The 17,354-nt window shown below is 49.6% G+C and overlaps 2 protein-coding genes across 3 annotated transcripts; one reads left to right on the forward strand and one right to left on the reverse strand.

Annotated features, from left to right (window-relative positions):
- Positions 1-893: 893 nt before the first annotated feature.
- syngr1b (synaptogyrin 1b) lies at positions 894-9,565 on the reverse strand. Its single transcript, XM_084685936.1, has 5 exons — positions 9,251-9,565; positions 3,370-3,607; positions 2,906-3,051; positions 1,150-1,359; positions 894-908 (listed from the first exon to the last, which is right to left on the reverse strand). Exons 1-5 carry the CDS (start codon positions 9,347-9,349, stop codon positions 894-896), a joined length of 708 nt encoding a protein of 235 aa, XP_084542062.1. The 5' UTR covers positions 9,350-9,565.
- Positions 9,566-10,620: 1,055 nt separating this feature from the next.
- On the forward strand, positions 10,621-14,038 carry ift27 (intraflagellar transport 27 homolog (Chlamydomonas)). 2 transcript variants are annotated; one of them, XM_084685423.1, is made up of 8 exons: positions 10,621-10,712; positions 10,817-10,841; positions 11,001-11,080; positions 12,788-12,847; positions 13,039-13,098; positions 13,240-13,357; positions 13,467-13,576; positions 13,752-14,038. In XM_084685423.1, the coding sequence occupies exons 3-8, from the start codon at positions 11,036-11,038 to the stop codon at positions 13,848-13,850; spliced, it is 492 nt and encodes a 163-aa protein (XP_084541549.1). In that variant the 5' UTR covers positions 10,621-10,712; positions 10,817-10,841; positions 11,001-11,035; the 3' UTR covers positions 13,851-14,038. The 2 variants fall into 2 exon arrangements, with proteins under 2 accessions (XP_084541549.1, XP_084541548.1); XM_084685422.1 differs by having other exon boundaries at positions 10,658-10,841.
- The last annotated feature ends 3,316 nt before the right edge of the window (positions 14,039-17,354 follow it).

A 17,354-nucleotide genomic window follows, 5' to 3' on the forward strand; every position in this document is an offset into this window, starting at 1 on the left:
ATTATCCCAAAATAAAAACATCTCGATAACCTGAAATTATGTCAAGGAAGAGGTAGCCAAGGTTACCACTCCTTGTATCTGATAATGTTGTTACACATTTTTGTACACACTATATTTTATAACTAGCATTATGATAACGCCTTAAAATAGAGACATGTCTTCTTTTCAAACACCCCTAAAGATTGAATTACAGATTTACAATATGTAAAGAGCGAGATAGATAAATAGATTGATCGATTATATATATAGATACAGCAAATGTCAGAGACTTTGGAGAAATGTGTATATTTCATGTTCTTTATGCCTGAATTAGCTTTTCATTATCTAGGATTTCCTCTGCAGATTCAAGTATGCATACTTTATAGGTGTCTTCTGAGTCTCCACCCAAGGCATTCTCATTTTAATAATGTATTCAATCAACAACCACTTTTATTTTGTTAGGTAACAACCAAATGGATAAATGAAGCTAAACCATTGAGTAGTCTGCTCTGAAATAACTGAACCATCGAGAAGCTCTGGGCTGAAATGTACATTTCAAAACTGAAATGTTGTTGCCGGCTTTAGGAGCCTGATGTTGGTGGTTTGCCTGTCTTGTTGCTAAGGGAACGGGTGTGTTTTGCCCTGTATCATTTAAATGTGGTTGGCAGTTAGCACTAAGGTTAAATAAATGCTAAGGCAATGATCAGAGAATCTGAAAATATTGTTTAAATGTTACAGCCAATACGCGCACACACACATACACGTTATTACTCATTATAGAAGACTGATACACACACACACTCATAACATACACTTTAATGGTCTTATTTTGACTCTGGGGGTATGATTGAGTATCATAAAAGAAACCAAGTATAATTTACGTTTTGTGTGCGTGTGTAGGTGTTTGTGTGTGTTCACGTGTGTTTACCCTAAAAGACAACAAGAACGAAGGCAAACTGGTCACAAGTGTTTAACTTCACCATGAGCACATTCTCCTCACCCCTGACACACCTGACATGTCTAACACTGTTCTAACTTCAATCCTCACCCCCCCACACACAACTCCTTCACCCCCGCACACACACTCTCACGGCTCCTCGCCCCCCCCCCCTCCCTCAGTAGTCCCCTCTCTGGTACCCCCCCCCCCCTCAGTAGTCCCCTCTCTGGTACCCCCCCCCCCCTCCCCCTCAGTAGTCCCCCCTCCTGGTACCCCCCTGTCCCGTCGGCCTCTCCAGGCCCCCCTTCGGGGCTGTCCTCCCCCCCGCTGAAGGCAGTGTAGGGGGCGGCCGCCGCGTCCAGGCTGGGGTCGGTGTAGTCCCCGAACAGGGCCGAGTCGGCGCCCAGCTGGTACCTCTGGTAGGCCAGGAAGGACTGTGCGGCCTGGGGGAGGGGGGGGAGGTGGGGGGAGGTGGGGGGAGGTGGGGGGAGGGGGGTGGAGGGGGAGGGGGTGTGGGGGGGAGGGGGGTGGAGGGGGAGGGGGTGTGGGGGGGGAGGGGGGCGGTGGAGGGGGGGGGCGGGGGAGGTGGGGGGAGGGGGTTAGAGGGGGGTGGGGGGAGGGGGGTAGAGGGGGGTGGGGGGGGGGGGGGGAGGGGGGGGGGGGAGGGGAGGGGGTGTGGGGGGGGAGGGGGGAGGTGGGGGGAGGGGGGTAGAGGGGGGAGGGGGGTAGAGGGGGGTGGGGGGAGGGGGGTAGAGGGGGGGGGGGGGGGGAGGGGGGGGGGGAGGGGGTGTGGGGGAGGGGGGTGGGGGCAAGGGCATGGTTTGGGGAGGAAGGTTAGAGGGGTGTTGTTGAGAAAGGAGGCCGGAAGAGGTTGAGAAGGAAGTAGAGTAGGGGGGGCAGGTAGGAGAGGAGTTTGAGTTGGTTTGGGGGGGGCAGTTAGAGGAGGGAGGGAGGTAGAGGAGGAGGGAGGGAGGGATGGTGAAGGAGGACAGAAATGAAAGAGAAGCAAAGGAATTAGTTAGCAGGAATGCAACGGTGGATGCTTGTATTAGTCTGCTGTTAGTAACCATAGCAGCAGAGAAATCAGAAAGAGAAAGCAAGTATGTCAACAACAATAACGACAACAAGCAACAACAAAAACAAACAACAACAAGGATCCAAGTGGCTGTCTTGCTCCAGAGCTACAAATCACAGTAAAATGTCACCTGTTATACACTAGAGAGACAGATCTCTCTCTCCTGGATTACTAGGTGAGGCTAACCTGATATTAGCAAGGGAGTATACACACATACACACACACATCATATGTGTACACAAAGAGACACACAGACAGACACACACACTTGCAGAACTAATCAAACTCTCACGACGGAACGCTGGTTATTTAAACCCCAACTGTCATTGGGTTTTATGGTGTGAAACGGCAGCGTGTCATTGGCTGTCCAGATTTATGGGTGTGGCTCGGCCGGTCGGACACCGCGGCACCTGTGTCTCACAGCAGAACGGTCGTTACCATAGCAACACACCCTCACACGCACAGACATACACAGGCAAGCAGACAGACAGACAGACCGGCACACACAGACAGGGTGACAGAGGGAGGGGGGGCTGTGGAGAGAACAGCCAGGTTAATCAGAGGTGTATTATATCAGAGGGAGGGAGGGCTGAGGGGTGAACAGCTTGTTGTACTCCTCTTCAAACGACACACTCTTTAATCTCTCCAGAGAGAAGAGAGTGAGAGCACCCTGGAGACAAACAAGAAGGGATGAAAGACAAAGGAGTGAAAACAAAAACAAAAACTACAAATGAGGACAAAGAAGGAAACAAACAGGATATGAAAAAAGGTAGCAAAATTTAAAAAATAAAGTATATATTGATGACGAACACTTAGACGCAAGGGATGACAACACAAAGGCTGTGCCTCATCCGTGCCCGGGTGAGAGCACAGGGCTGGGGGGGGAGGTGTGTGAGAGAGGGGCAGGTGCCTACCCAGGTGAAGATGGAGAAGAAGGAGAAGGTGATGGCGGCTCTGGCCGCGTCCCCGCCCTCCCTCAGGGGGTTGTCCTCCAGCTTGGACACCTGCCACTGGTTGGCCAGGAAACAGAAGCCCACAAACCACATGAAGGACCAGAAGGCTGCAGAGAGAGTGGGGGGGGGAGGGAGAGGGAGAGAGAGAGAAAGAAATGGGGAGAGAGTCAGGAGAGAGAGAGAGAGAGAGAGAGAGAGAGAGAGAGAGAGAGAGAGAGAGAGAGAGAGAGGGGGGATATGAGCGAGTGCGACAGAGGTAATTGCAATAACAAGCATAGCAAGCATGATAGAGAAAGATATAGACAGACAAAAACAGAGAGAGACTCAACGCTCGCCTGTCACATCCCACTTGGCAACCTGTTACTACAGCAACTAACACCAAACTCCCTCCCCCCCCACTCTCCAAAAGGTCAGGGGTCAGCTACCTGACACGCCCACGTCGGCCAGCACGGCCTTCTTCCTGTCCTTGACGCTGCTGATCTGGGGGAAACGGATGTCCACCGCCAGGAACGCCATGCAGCACAGGAAGGCCAGCGTCCCCATGGCGACGCCGTAGTTACAGGCGTTCTGGTTCCGGTTGAAGATGCAGAACTCCTCCACCTCGTCCGGCCGGTTCACGTAGCCCTCGTTGGCGATGCAGCCGAAGATGACGATGGAGAAGAGCTGTGGGGGGGGGGAGGGGGGGGTGAGAAGGGAGTACAGGGGGAGAGCAGAGGGGGGAGGGAAGGAGAGGGAGGAGGGGGGAGGAGAGGGTGGAAGGACAGAGGCAGGGGTACAGAGTTAGTCCATCTTCACTGAACAACAGTCACTACCTCGTCTGAAAAACATTACCGCTGATTGTAATTGAGTTAAAAACGTTTGATTTCATCCCTCTGTCCTTGTTTTTCTTTTCCTATACCTTTATCTGGCCTTCCTCATCTCTCTCCCTCTCACTTCCTCATCTCTCTCCCTCCCTCTCCCTTTCCCCTATCTCTCTCTCCCTCTCCCTCTCCCTTTCCTCTCTCTCTCTCTCTCTCTCTCTCTCTCTCTCTCTCTCTCTCTCTCTCACTCTCACTTTCCCCCTCTCTCCCCCTCACCTCCTCATCTCTCTCCCTCTCACTTTCCCCTCTCTCTCTCCTCTCTTAAGAACTGGTCTCTGCTCGCATGTAAGTGGTCTCTGGGGACAGTGACATATATAGAGAGATGGGAAGAGAGAGGGAGGGAGGGATGGGTGTGGGCATGCAAGAACACAGCCAGCCTCCCTTACCCTCCCCTCTATCAGTGTGGAAGAGAGGAGGAGAGGATGGAAAGGAAGAGAGGAGGAGAAATAGAAGCAGAGCTATTTTTAAAGGCACGGCATCTCTCCTCTCTCTCTATCCCTTGTTACTGGTCTCGCTCCAGCCCCGGGGCACCCTCTCTTCTCTCTCTCTCTCTCTCTCTCTCTCTCTCTCTCTCTCTCTCTCTCTCTCACCCCCTCTCTCTCTCTCTCCCTCTCCCTCTCTCTCTCACACACTCCTTATTTCTGTACATTTGCCCTTTAATTCCCTCATCATTCTAGTGTTAGCATCCATCCTGGGCTGTTACGAATACAAACGTTCGACACAAGCAGATCAAAGCAAGGCATGCTGGGTTGTCTCCACCTTGGAAACGGTTTGTCTAGAATCTCACCTGACAAACATGGAAAGTCCCCAGTAGATGTGTGTGTGTGTGTGTGTGTGTGGCAGAGACTGTGGGTTGTGTGAGACTGTGAGTGTGTGCATGTGGGTGAAGTGCATCTGGGAGAGTACATGTGTTTGTGTGAGAGTGCATAAATGCATGAGTGTGTGTGTGTACATGATAGTGTGTAAGTGTGTCTAGGGATTTCCCCATGTTTTAATTAGACCCATACTGTGACACAGAAAGACCCCCTGGTGTGTTCCCCTCTGATTCCCCATGACACAAACACACACACACACACACTCCAACATTTCGGATCAAATAAAATAATGATTTGTTGGAAAGCATGACGGAGAAACTTGATTGGGTTAGAAAACATTCTGTATAGAATTGTATTATCCAATCACATGGCAGCATTCATATTGAGTTACCGGGCTATTTATTCATACCGAGAGGAGAGACACAACAGCTGGTATCTCCTGTGGGTCAGTGTTAGAAACGTCCTTCAGTTCACAATGTCAAGAATGGAAACGTGTGCCTCTCTCTTCCTCTCTCTCTCTCTCTCTCTCTCTCTCTCTCTCTCTCTCTCTCTCTCTCTCCCTCCCTCTCTCTCTCTCTTGTCTCTCTCTCTCTTGTCTCTCTCTCTCTATTATATCTCTCTAAACTACTCCTTCACTATTTCTCTTTCCATCCCTGCCCTCCCTCCCCTTCTCTATCAGTCCTACATCCCCCGTGTCTCTCCTCTGTGTGTGTGTGTGTGTGTGTGTGTCAGGATGAATGCAGGCCTTGTGAAGACCCACCACGAGCCTCTCCATGGCTTGTGACACACGGCTTCTTTAAACACACACACACACACATATTAGTCAGCTGAGTCAGATGGCTGAGTGGTTGGGGAATCGGGCTAGTAATCAGAAGGTCGCTGGTTCGATTCCTGGTTCGGGGGGGAATGTCCCTGTACTTACTGTAAGTCGCTCTGGATAAGAGCGTCTGCTAAATGACTAAATGTTAATATTAGACTCACTGAGAAGTTACTTAGGTTGACGTGCGCGTGTGCATGCCTGAGAGAAAGAGAATGTTGAGAAAGCGAGACGTGTATGCACCCACATCTCTATGTGGGTGTTTATATGACTTTCATCTATACCAAACACTCCTACATACGTAGACCTAGTCAGGAAACGGGGCGAAAGGAACATAATATACTAACTATTATTCCAAACCATAGATCCACATAGACAATCAGAGCTGTTTGACTGTGGATATCCCATGTCCTATTGAGGCAGAAAGGCCCCAGCACAGCTCGTCTAGCCAGGCTGGGATGAATCATTTACACAGCTCCACACACACTACAGCGCTGTACACTTGTGCTGAATGGAAACGACTGCTGTTGTTACCTGAGAACGTCTCATGTGGCTCCGTCACACACTAAAAACACATTCACTCACTCACAAGTATGCACACACACACACTCACTCACTCACTCACTCACTAATAAACAAACTAACAAACAGATACACACATAATAACAAACACAGGCCATTTCACTCTCTTTGCCAGCTCAATCTGAATCTTTCCTCATGGCTCTCACCAGAAGGTTTACCTGGCCTGGCACTGGCATTACCATCTGGTGTGCGTGTGTGTGTGTGTGCGTTTATGCATGTGTGTGTGTGTGGAAGTGTGTGCATGTGTGTGTGGAAGTGCAGGGGAACGGAGGGTGAAACACCAGTAAGTGTGATTTGTGTACTGGGTTTACAATGTGAAGGACAGACGGAAGGGAGACATAGACAGAGAGAGAGACGGGGGTGGGGGAGAGATGGAAAAGCGGTTCAAGGATAAAGACAATACCATGGGTAAATAGAATCAAGTGCCAGACACACACACACATGCATAGACGCACACACACACTGTTCTCTTGTCTTTTGAACTCAATGCTCTCTGATTTATCTTTGATATCTTCTTGATTCATCTCTATCCTTCTTATACATCCCCCTCTACTAATGAATCCCTCTCTCCATCTCCATCTCTCTCTGCCTTCTCTACTGCTCCATCTCTACAGCTCCATCTCTCTCTCCATCTCTGCAGCTCCATCTCTCTCTCCATCTCGACAGCTCCATCTCTCTCCCTATCTCTCTCTCCATCTCTACAGCTCCATCTCTCTCTCCATCTCTACAGCTCCATCTCTCTCTCCATCTCTGCAGCTAAATCTCTCTCTCCATCTCTCTCTCCATCTCTGCAGCTCCATCTCTCTCTCCATCTCTCTCTCCATCTCTGCAGCTCCATCTCTGCAGCTCCATCTCTCTTTCCATCTCTCTCTCCATCTCTCTCTCCATCTCTACAGCTTCATCTCTCTCTCCATCTAACATTTTCAATTCTGTTTCAAACGGTACCATCCAGAATTCTTGAATTCCAGCACCATGACACTAAACACACAACAACAATGTGCCATTAAATAGTGTGTGTGTGTGTGTGTGTGTGTGTGTGAGTGTGTGTGTGTGAGTGTCTGTGTGTGTGTGTGTGAGTGTGTGTGCACACTGTATATCTTCGTGTGTGTTTATACTCTTTCACTGACCATTTGGCAGTGAGATGGCAGAATGTTTGTCAGTATGTGATGTAGGTGTGTGTTTGTCTGTTGTGTTCATATGTGTGTGTGTGTGTGAGTGAGCTGAACACACACATTGTATATCTTCTCAACCTCCTGTATCCATCTGTTTCTCTCCCTTCCCTCCTTCCCTCCTTCCCTCCCTCCCTTCTCTTCTCCTCCTGGACATTCTTCCACTCTTTCACACATAGAGAACCTTACAAAGAAACTGTCATCCCCCATCTCCCTGGGGCTGGACATACAACACACACAACAAACACACACAACAGAAACACAACAGACATACAACAGACATACAACACACATGCACACTCTTTTCCATGCAGGACTAATCATCACCCACACACCTACTACACACACAGCTTTCATGAGTCAGTGGAGGTGAGAGAGAGAGAGCAGTAGAGAGCGGTAGAGAGAGAGAGGGAGTGAGGGAGACAGAGAGGGAGTAAAGTAAATAGACGGATGAGTGTTTGATGAATGGAATTAGTCTTTCTTTGTCTTTCTTTGTCTCTCTTTGCAATGATCCTGAAACTCTATCACTGATCAGAATGGAGAACCCCCCCCCCCCCCCACACACACACACACACACACACACACACATTGATCTGTTAGTCGCTTTGCATTATGGGAAAACAGCCTATAAGCAGAACATCTCGCTGGATCGTGGTTGTTACCATAGGTACCGAGTTTCTCTGAGGTCATCACAGGGGGCGGAGCCAGAGCCAGACGAGAGGCAGCAAGTCCTTCGGGATATCTCAGTTCAGGAACTGAATTTGTCTGTGTATGATATGTCTGTCTGTGTGTGTGTGTAGGTGAATGTGTGTGGGAGTGTGTGTACGAGTCTATGTGTGTGTGTACGTGTGTATGCATGTGGGGATGTGTGTCAGATTAGTGAACACAGCTGCCATGAAGGACTCCTCATCTATGGCAGTTTCATTTCACTTTTACTGACGATAATACACACGCACTCCCCCACCCACACACCCCCCCACACACACCCCCCCCCCACACACACACATCCTCATCCACACACACACACACACACACACACACACCGAGCTGGGTCCTTAGGTAGGACTGATTGAGATTTCCTGTGTCTGTTTGTGTGGTACACCTGCTTTGCGATTTCAGACTTGCTGCTTCAAATCTAGGGCCCTATGCTAAGACCCCTCAACACACACACATCTGTCTATACTTCATTCTTATCTTCCTCCTCCTAATCTCTCCAACTCCTTCCTTCCTCACATCCCTCCTCAATCCTTCTCTACCTCCTCGCACTCCTTGCCTCCTATCCTCCATCCTACACCCATCTGCTGCGGGTGGTCTGCAGTCCTAGCCGAATACCCAGTTATTCAAAGCCTCGTGTCTGGCCCGTTAGTTGTACAAGCGCCACTCGACCTCGAGCTCATCCTCCCCGGTTAGTATCCTCGTGACTCGTGAGGTGCCTATCCGCGAGCCGCTATTTATTATGTCAGGCGCTGTCTGAGGGGGAGCACACTTTGGACGTTAAACACCTACAAACTGGATATGTTACTTTTGCGCTGTGTTTTGAACATCGGTGCACGGTACATGCAGTATTTAAAGATTCAGACCTACGGTTTAGTGTAAACATCGAGAGAAAACAAACAAACGTGGGTTAGGCAGTGCGTGGCTCCGCTGCGCCTCGGCAAGGCCACGAGCATCCATCTACACTGTCCGCTACTTCCTTGTCCTAACACGTTGGGGAAGCTAAAACACATTATCAACTGTACACACTAAATAGACGTCGTCTTCGTGTAAAGTGATGAGATGTCATTGAAATATTACGTATGCCTTTTGTTGCCAATTATCGTGTAACCTTCTCACTTTTGTTCGTGATGATGGCGAGACAAAAAAAACTAACACATTAACGTAATTGATCTAACGCTGCACATTTCTGAAAAGCGCACGTGAGTGGCACGGCACGGTAACGGGAGAACGGGGACCGTCGCTCGCACATTCCAGTGAGCCAAAACAGACGCTCGTCCACCGCAGGACCCCCGGTAATAGGAAGGGCGGCCGCAGTCGCGAGGGCGTACGATATCTAGCCTACTCACCCATGAGACGATGCGAAGGATGGTTTGAGGTTGCTGGAAGAACGTCACCGGGTCGAAAGCTCCTCCGGCCTTGCCCGCTCCGTATGCCATTCCTTCCATGTTCACTCCCGGTGTGTCCTCTCCGGTATTCGACTCTCCGTCAAGGCTTCAAATGCAACGAGCACGGAGCGCGCTCTCCCAGTGGATTTTGACTCTGTTCCTGTTGACTGTACCCGGTCGAATTGGTCCCCCTGTCGCTTGCTCTCTCTGCCTTTTACAAAAGCCCTATATGTTTACCCCTTTATGTCAGCCAAATCTCTGCTTGTCATCCGTAGCCATAGATGTAGCTGTCTAGAATGTTTCTCTCTCTCTCTCTCTCTCTCTCTCTCTCTCTCTCTCTCTCTCTCTCTCTCTCTCTCTCTCTCTCTCTCTCTCTCTCTCTCTCTCTCTCTCTCTCTCTCTCTCTCTCTCTCTCTCTCTCTCTCTCTCTCTCTCTCTCTCTCTCTCTCTCTCTCTCTCTCTCTCTCTCTCTCTCTCTCTCTCTCTCTCTCTCTCTCTCTCTCTCTCTCTCTCTCTCTCTCTCTCTCTCTCTCTCTCTCTCTCTCATTGAGGACCGAAAAAGAAAGGAGGGGGTCGAGGCAGCAGAGAAGCGGGTGGCGAACGCATGAGCGCGCTTTCACTGCCAAGCCTGCAAGCATTTTCCGGTTAGAAATGTGTCCGTGCGCGTAACCTCTCTCTCTCTCTCTCTCTCTCACACACACACACACACACAAACACGCACACGCACGTACTTACACACACACGTAGACAATCACGAGGGTTACGCGCTCTTGCTCTAAGCCCAGGACCCTAGAGGAGTCATGTGCTGTCCATTTGTCAGAAGAGCAGGCGTTTAGGGAGCAAGGGAAAAATGACTTGACAATCCTACAATATAGAATACCACAGAACCAACTGCCAGAAACGGCTTTAGCCATAAATACCCTGCATCAATCAAACGAGAGACTGAGTACGCTATAAAATAACAAATAAACAAAAGCCTTGTTCACCAAACACAGGTTAACAATTAGTTCAGTGATATTTACATTCGTTTTTTTGTCCAATAGGCTACGCCTGAAAACAATAAACGTTGGCTAAAGTTGTAAAGTTTTTATTAGAATTGTAAGCCGAATAAATATGTTAGTTGGTTCAAGTCCTTGAAATACAGATATTGAGAAACCTCTTATAAAAGTGCTAAAAGATACCTGTTCAAAATGCTTTGCACTTTTAAATGCGGCAGGCAAAATGTTGCCCTCTAGCGGCGATACGGAGGAATAATAACATTGGGCTAATTTTTACGTCGGGGCACCTACGTTTCAACAACAGCCAATTAGAGCGCAGCTGTCGCAGCTTGGCTCGGTGGTTGGACAACCGAGGCAGCGCCACTGCGGTTGCTAGGAAACGTGTCGTATCCATGTTGCCGAGGCGGAAGGAAGAAATCTAAGCTGTTAGTGTGTTTTCAAAATACAAACAACCTTATAATCAAGTGTACATTGTTTACCCCGTTTAACCGATAGCCATATCTCCATTATTTTCTCTGACATGGTGAAGTTGAGAGCGAGATGTATTCTCGTGGGTAAGAGTGCACTTTGAGAAAATTATGAGCTATTAGCAAACATTACAACCGCGTACAGTACCCAATGCTTAGCTACTACTAGTGCTAGTACTGTACAGTACTAGTTAGCCAGCTTCTTAGAACCACCACTGTTATAACATTGACCCTTTCTCTCGGCAGGAGACGCTGCAGTGGGGAAAACCGCCTTGTCACAGATGTTGCGTAGCGACGGAGCTCACTTCCAGAAAAACTACAGCATGGTAAGAACTGTAGCCAATGTATAACTATCCCATATAAAGATAATACACTAACGCAGCTGGCTACGCGTCAGCAGGGAATTACACAAGATTTTTTGTTGCATTAGGTAGACACGTCTACAATTAACATGACGCTAGCTGATGCATGCGTGGGCGCATGCCCCGTGATTACTGCTGTCAATGGTTTATTGATTTCCGTTGGACACATTTATGTGCACGCTTAAACACCCCCCCCCCCTCCTCCTCCTCCTCCTCCTCCACCTCCTCCTCCCTCTCTCATGTCCACTTGTAGATGCAAATTGAGTTTGTTGGGGGAGCTGGGCACGTTAGCCAAGTCTGCCCAGTGCGTGTGTGTGATAGAGAGAGAGAGAGAGAGGCTGTGTCAGCAGTATTGTGGATCTGAAGTGACGGGAACATCGATAGTGAATACAGCGAAGCTCAGGAAAGCCAATGTGCAGGTGCTTAAGGAGCACAACACACACACACACACTGCATAACAATCACACTTAGTGTATGTGTGTGTGTGTGTGTGTTTGCCAACCTGTGAGTACAACAACACAGTCATTTATCAACATTGAAGCCAAATTTCCAAGTCGTTTCCCAACTCTAGCCTGAAAGGCAGAAGGAAGGACGGTAGAGGAGGAGAAGGAGGGATGAAAGAAGGAAGGAGTAAGAGAGTGGATGAAGGCAGGAGGGATGCAGGCAGGAGGGATGAAGGCAGGAGGGATGAAGGCAGGAGGGATGAAGGCAGGAGGGATGCAGGCAGGAGGGATGAAGGCAGGAGGGATGAAGGCAGGAGGGATGAAGGCAGGAGGGATGCAGGCAGGAGGGATGAAGGCAGGAGGGATGAAGGCAGGAGGGATGAAGGCAGGAGGGATGAAGGCAGGAGGGATGCAGGCAGGAGGGATGCAGGCAGGAGGGATGAAGGCAGGAGGGATGAAGGCAGGAGTGATGAAGGCAGGAGGGATGAAGGCAAGAGGGATGAAGGCAGGAGGGATGAAGGCAAGAGGGATGAAGGCAGGAGGGATGAAGGCAGGAGGGATGCAGGCAGGAGGGATGAAGGCAAGAGGGATGAAGGCAGCAGGGTAGAGGAGGAGAAGAAGGCCTGCTCCATTCACCGCACGTCCGTCTGTCTCCAGATGTTAGCCATTAGAGTCCAGCCATGCATCACATCAACTTATTAACCCCCCCACCCTCTCTCTCTCTCTCCCTCTCTCCCTCTTTCACCGCTCTCCCTCTACTTGGGCCTCTAGTGTAATAAGTGGCTACTATGGAGAGAGAGAGGGGGGGGGGGTCGGCTGGGCTGCAGTGTCCTGTGTTAGTCACACTCTCCTGACCAGGGCTCCTGTGAGTGGAGCGGTGCATTGTCTGGTTCCCTCCTCCAAGGTCACGCTGATCTCACAACAGGACAGGGACTGCGTGTAGTGACAGCTCCTCAGTTAGACCGGCACATGGAACCTGACAGGGAAGAGTTGTGCCTTGTGACGTCTTCCTGATGGGATGGGCTCTACTGAAGACTCTAAAACCATGGTTCTATAACCCTGCTTCCTGGAGAGATGCCCAGGGTTGCAGTGTCAAGTTGAACTTGCTCATGTTGTTTGGTATTTGTGGTTGTGTTTCATGGTTGTCATGGTTGTGTTTCATGGTTGTCATGGTTGTGTTCGATGGTTGTCATGGTTGTATTTCATGGTTGTCATGGTTGTGTTCCAGACTGCAGGAGTGGAGCTGGTGGTGAAGTCAGTGAACATCCCAGAGACCAGTGACAGTGTGGTGAGTATACCCCCACCCCCCCACCTCCTCCACATCTCCCCCTTCCACCCCCCCCCGCTCCCCCCCCCCATCTCTTCCTCTTAACTCTTGAATTAATCCCTCGGTGTTAGGTTCTGAGGTTCTGTATGCATGACCAGTATGTGAGACGAAATATTCTCTCTATATATATATATTTCTCTCTCTTCTTCCAGGAATTATACATCTTTGACTCCGCTGGGAGAGAAACATTTGTTGAAGCTTGTGAGAAGATGGTAAGGCCTTCTCCCCACCTCTGACCTCCAATACACACACACACACACACACACACACACACACACACACACACACACACACACACACAGCTCTCTTCTCTGTGACACTGAATCCCTCCTGCCCGTCCCCTTCCTGGGTAGTGGGGCCAGCCGTCAGTGCTGTGCCTGGTCTATGATGTGAGCACTGAGGTGTCCTTCAGCAGTTGCAGCCGCTGGATGGAGAGGGTGAGGGCCCACTGCCAGGGCCTGCAGGTCCCAGGTAGGACAGCCCCTGGTCGGGCACACGTCTCCGCTCCCACAGCGCTTCCCATCTTTTGGATTGGGAGCATGTTCACCTGTGTGTGTGTGTGTGTGTGTGTGGTGTTCAGGGGTGCTGGTTGGGAACAAGTCGGACCTGTCGTCCAGGAGAGAGGTGGAGGTCTCCGTGGCCCAGGGGTGGGCCCAAAGCCAGGGGCTGGAGTACCACGAGACGTCCGCGGTGAGTGCACCCAAGTCTGGATACAACCCATGTGTAATAGATACCTGATCCTGGAAAACCCACATGTCCTCAAACAGACAGAAGTAGATGTTATAACATGAGTTTTGCTCACCGGACTCGCGTGCGCTCGTGTGTGCACCTGTGTGTGCGTGTGGGTGTGTGTGTGTGTGTGTAGAAGGAGATGGAGAACTGTGAGGCTCCATTCCTCAGCCTGGCCATGGCGTTCCATTCTCTCTACCAGGACAGACTTCAGACCATCCAGAGCCTGACCTAGAATGTTCCTGGAGGATTACCTTCAGGGTTCCATAGCCTGACCCGAAGGGTTCTAGAACCCGAGCCAGAAGGTTCTAGATTCCCCCCCACCCCCATTCTACAGAACACCTTTTTGATGTCCGATTTGATTCCTGTTGTGACTGACTGAATTTTTTGTATGGTTGAAAATAAAATAATTTTGTATGAGAAGAGTATTAATTGTCAGTTTATTCTCTCTCTCTCTCTTTCTCTTGCTCCCCCTCTCCTCCCCTGCTCCAGTCTATGGCTTGACAGCTGGTACCCTCTCATCATTTCAATCATTTATAAGTGCGTCAGAGTCCTAACGCTCGTTACCAGACAGTAATTAGAGCTCTAACGAGCCTCCTCTGACGAGCCTCCTCTCATTCAGATGAGTTCAGCCTCCAGGCTTCGCCTGCTGCTCTCCTGCTCCCAAACACTTCATACACCTACGCCAGGGTTATCTACACGCCAGGGTTATCCACACGCCAGGGTTATCCACACGCCAGGGTTATCCACACACCAGGGTTCTCTTCACGCCAGGGTTATCCACACACCAGGGTTCTCTTCACGCCAGGGTTATTCACACGCCAGGGTTATCTACACGCCAGGGTTATCTACACGCAAGGGTTATCTTCACGCCAGGGTTATCTTCACGCCAGGGTTATCTACACGCCAGGGTTATCTACACGCCAGGGTTATCTACACGTCAGGGTTATCTACATGCCAGGGTTATCTACACGTCAGGCTTATCCACACGTCAAGTTTATCTACACTCCAAGGTTATCTACTCTTATTCTAGAAAGCACTTTCAACCTCAGGATGAACTGTATATCTGCTGTAGGGTTCCAGTGGAGCTGAAAGACACCTAGCCGTTAACGATCCTGTGTTAGTCTGATGGCTGATCCTGCCTTGGGAATATTGTGAGTTATTTTGAATATATCATTTAAAACCTTTTATCTACACACTCTACGGGACATGCTTGGTTGTGAGTGAAGTGCATTTGCATTCATTGAGGGGGTGCTCGTAATTATAGTGATTATGTGTGTGTGTCGCTGTGTGTGTTTGTGTGTGTGGATTCAACACCCAAAGCAATGCTTTTAAACACGTATGGTTCTATTGAGTCTGGTACAAACCTGTCTCTTTGACGTGTTTCCTTGACTATGTTACACGATTTATATGTGTCTGTGTGAGAGAGGTTAATGGTGTATATTGCTTCCAGAATCGTTGTGGGTGTACGTGTGTGTGTGTGTGTACGTGTGTGTGTGTGTGTGTGTGTGTGTGTGTGTGTGTGTGTGTGTGTGTGTGTGTGTGTGTGTGCCAGGAAAATGCCAGGGAGACTAGGCTAATCCAAGCTACCTGGTGGTCTGTAGAATAACCCCTCTGCACTGGAGCCCTGGCACACACACATACAAACCCATGCACACACCTTTACACACATACACACACACACACACACTATCTGAAGTAGTGCGAGGTCACCGTCTGGAACAGGGAGTTTCCTGACACACACACACACCGTCTCCTGACCATCTGCGACGAGCAGGATGGAGCCAGGAAGGTGAGTGTGTGTGTGTGTAGTGAGTGTGTGTGTGTGTTATGAGAACTTCATCTCTGTCAATTTGGCCTTTACTAAGGGTCCTCTGTCCAAGCTCATCTCAGCCAGATGTTGAATAAGACACAACTGTCAAAACACACACACGAAAGTAATACATGATTGTACATTTTTAGTCATTTAGCAGGTGCTCTTATCCAGAGCGACTTGCAGTAAGTACAGGGACATTCACCCCGAGGCAAGTAGGGTAAAGTGCCTTGCCCAAGGACACAACGTCATGGCTGAGAATCGTACCAACAACCTTCTGATTCATAGCCCGACTCTCTAACCACTCAGCCATCTGACCCCCCTTATCTTGAAACCTTCTAGAACAAAGTGACACGACAGAGTACTAAGCTTCGGCCCCCAGTCACTAAAGCTGGAGCAGCCTGCAGTGCTAGCACGCTAATGTAGCTACACCATAGACAGCCACATGTAAGGACTGCATTGGTATTCTCCACATGTCCTCAAGCCAACAACTGCAGGTCTACAACAGCTAGCCCTGTCAGCCTGCAGTACCAACATCTGCCACCAGAGAGAGACTGCAACTGTTGGTTTCCAGGCATAAGAAGAACAGGCTGTATCTTATAGACGTCATTACCTCATTGGCTGCATGTAGTCTTGTATGTTGTCAAAGCGATGGATTTTTAAAAACCGGTCTTCAAATACAACTTGTTAATTACATATTGTATAACCTAGTGTATACCTGTTGCTTAAGTCTACATACACTAAATCTGCATAAAAAGATCATTGAAAACTGCTTGTGTTTGTGTTCATTTGTGTGTGTGTGTCCATGTGTGTGTGTGTACTGCGTACTGTAAGGTATTCTGTAGGTAGCTGCTCTGCAGTGCTTCAAAAGGGCATATACCCATGAGCGTGCACACACACACACACACACACACACACACACACACACACACACACACACACTGCTCTGCATTCATCAGACAACAGTTTGAGCTTATGATTGAGGTCCTGCTCATCCCTCCCTCCCTCCCTCCCTCCCTCCCTCCCTCCCTCCCTCCCTCCCTCCCTCCCTCCCTCCCTCCCTCCCTCCCTCCCTCCCTCCCTCCCTCCCTCCCTCCCTCCCTCCCTCCCTCCCTCCCTCCCTCCCTCCCTCCCTCCTTCAGACTGGAGGTATGGGGGATGTTCTATTGCCTCAAACTCCTCACGACCCAAAAAGCTTGTTAATTGCAGGTGAGGAAGGGAACGACATATGGCTCCCCTCCCCCAACACAAGGAGCTGGAAATATCTGCAACGCCAACTAGTCATTCCACCTAAAGCAACAAACTCCATTTAACATGTCCATCAACTGTACAGAGTGGATGTTGTACATTGTACACTTGTCGTGTCAAACACTTGTTGCTTTCACGTTCCCCAAATGTAAAAATTAAAATACAATACATTTCTCTGACAAAAGACCACTGATTTAAAATTAGGCTTTCAATTGAGGGGTTTGAAACTAAGGTTGCTAGACAACAGTGTGTTTGGCGTTGCGTGTTCTGAGGGATCCGGTGTTCCATGGTGATTAGTAGCACTTCCTGTCTCGCGCTGCAGAACAGGATGTTCTGAGACGCACGGCTGATGAATCACCAGGTAGCACAGAACCAGCAGGGGGCAGCGTGGAGTCCGCACGGCTCCCCTGCTTCTGCTCTGGCACCCCTCCCTCCTTCCCTCAGACTGTGTGTGTGTGTGTGAGTGTGTACGTGTATGAGTGTGTGTTTGTGTGAGTGTGTGTGTGAGTTTGTGTGTGTTTGTGTGAGTGTGTATGAGTGTGTGTGTTTGTGTGAGTGTGTATGAGTGTGTGGGTTTGTGTGAGTGTGTGTGACTTTCTTTGCTCATGTGCGTGCATGTGTGTGTGTGTGTGCGCAGTTGGGTGCATGTGAAAGAAGTGAGTGTTTGCACGCATGAGT

Source organism: Hypomesus nipponensis, chromosome 21, assembly GCF_054491055.1.
Source record: "Hypomesus nipponensis isolate SF chromosome 21, ASM5449105v1, whole genome shotgun sequence".
NCBI classification, from domain to species: domain Eukaryota; kingdom Metazoa; phylum Chordata; class Actinopteri; order Osmeriformes; family Osmeridae; genus Hypomesus; species Hypomesus nipponensis.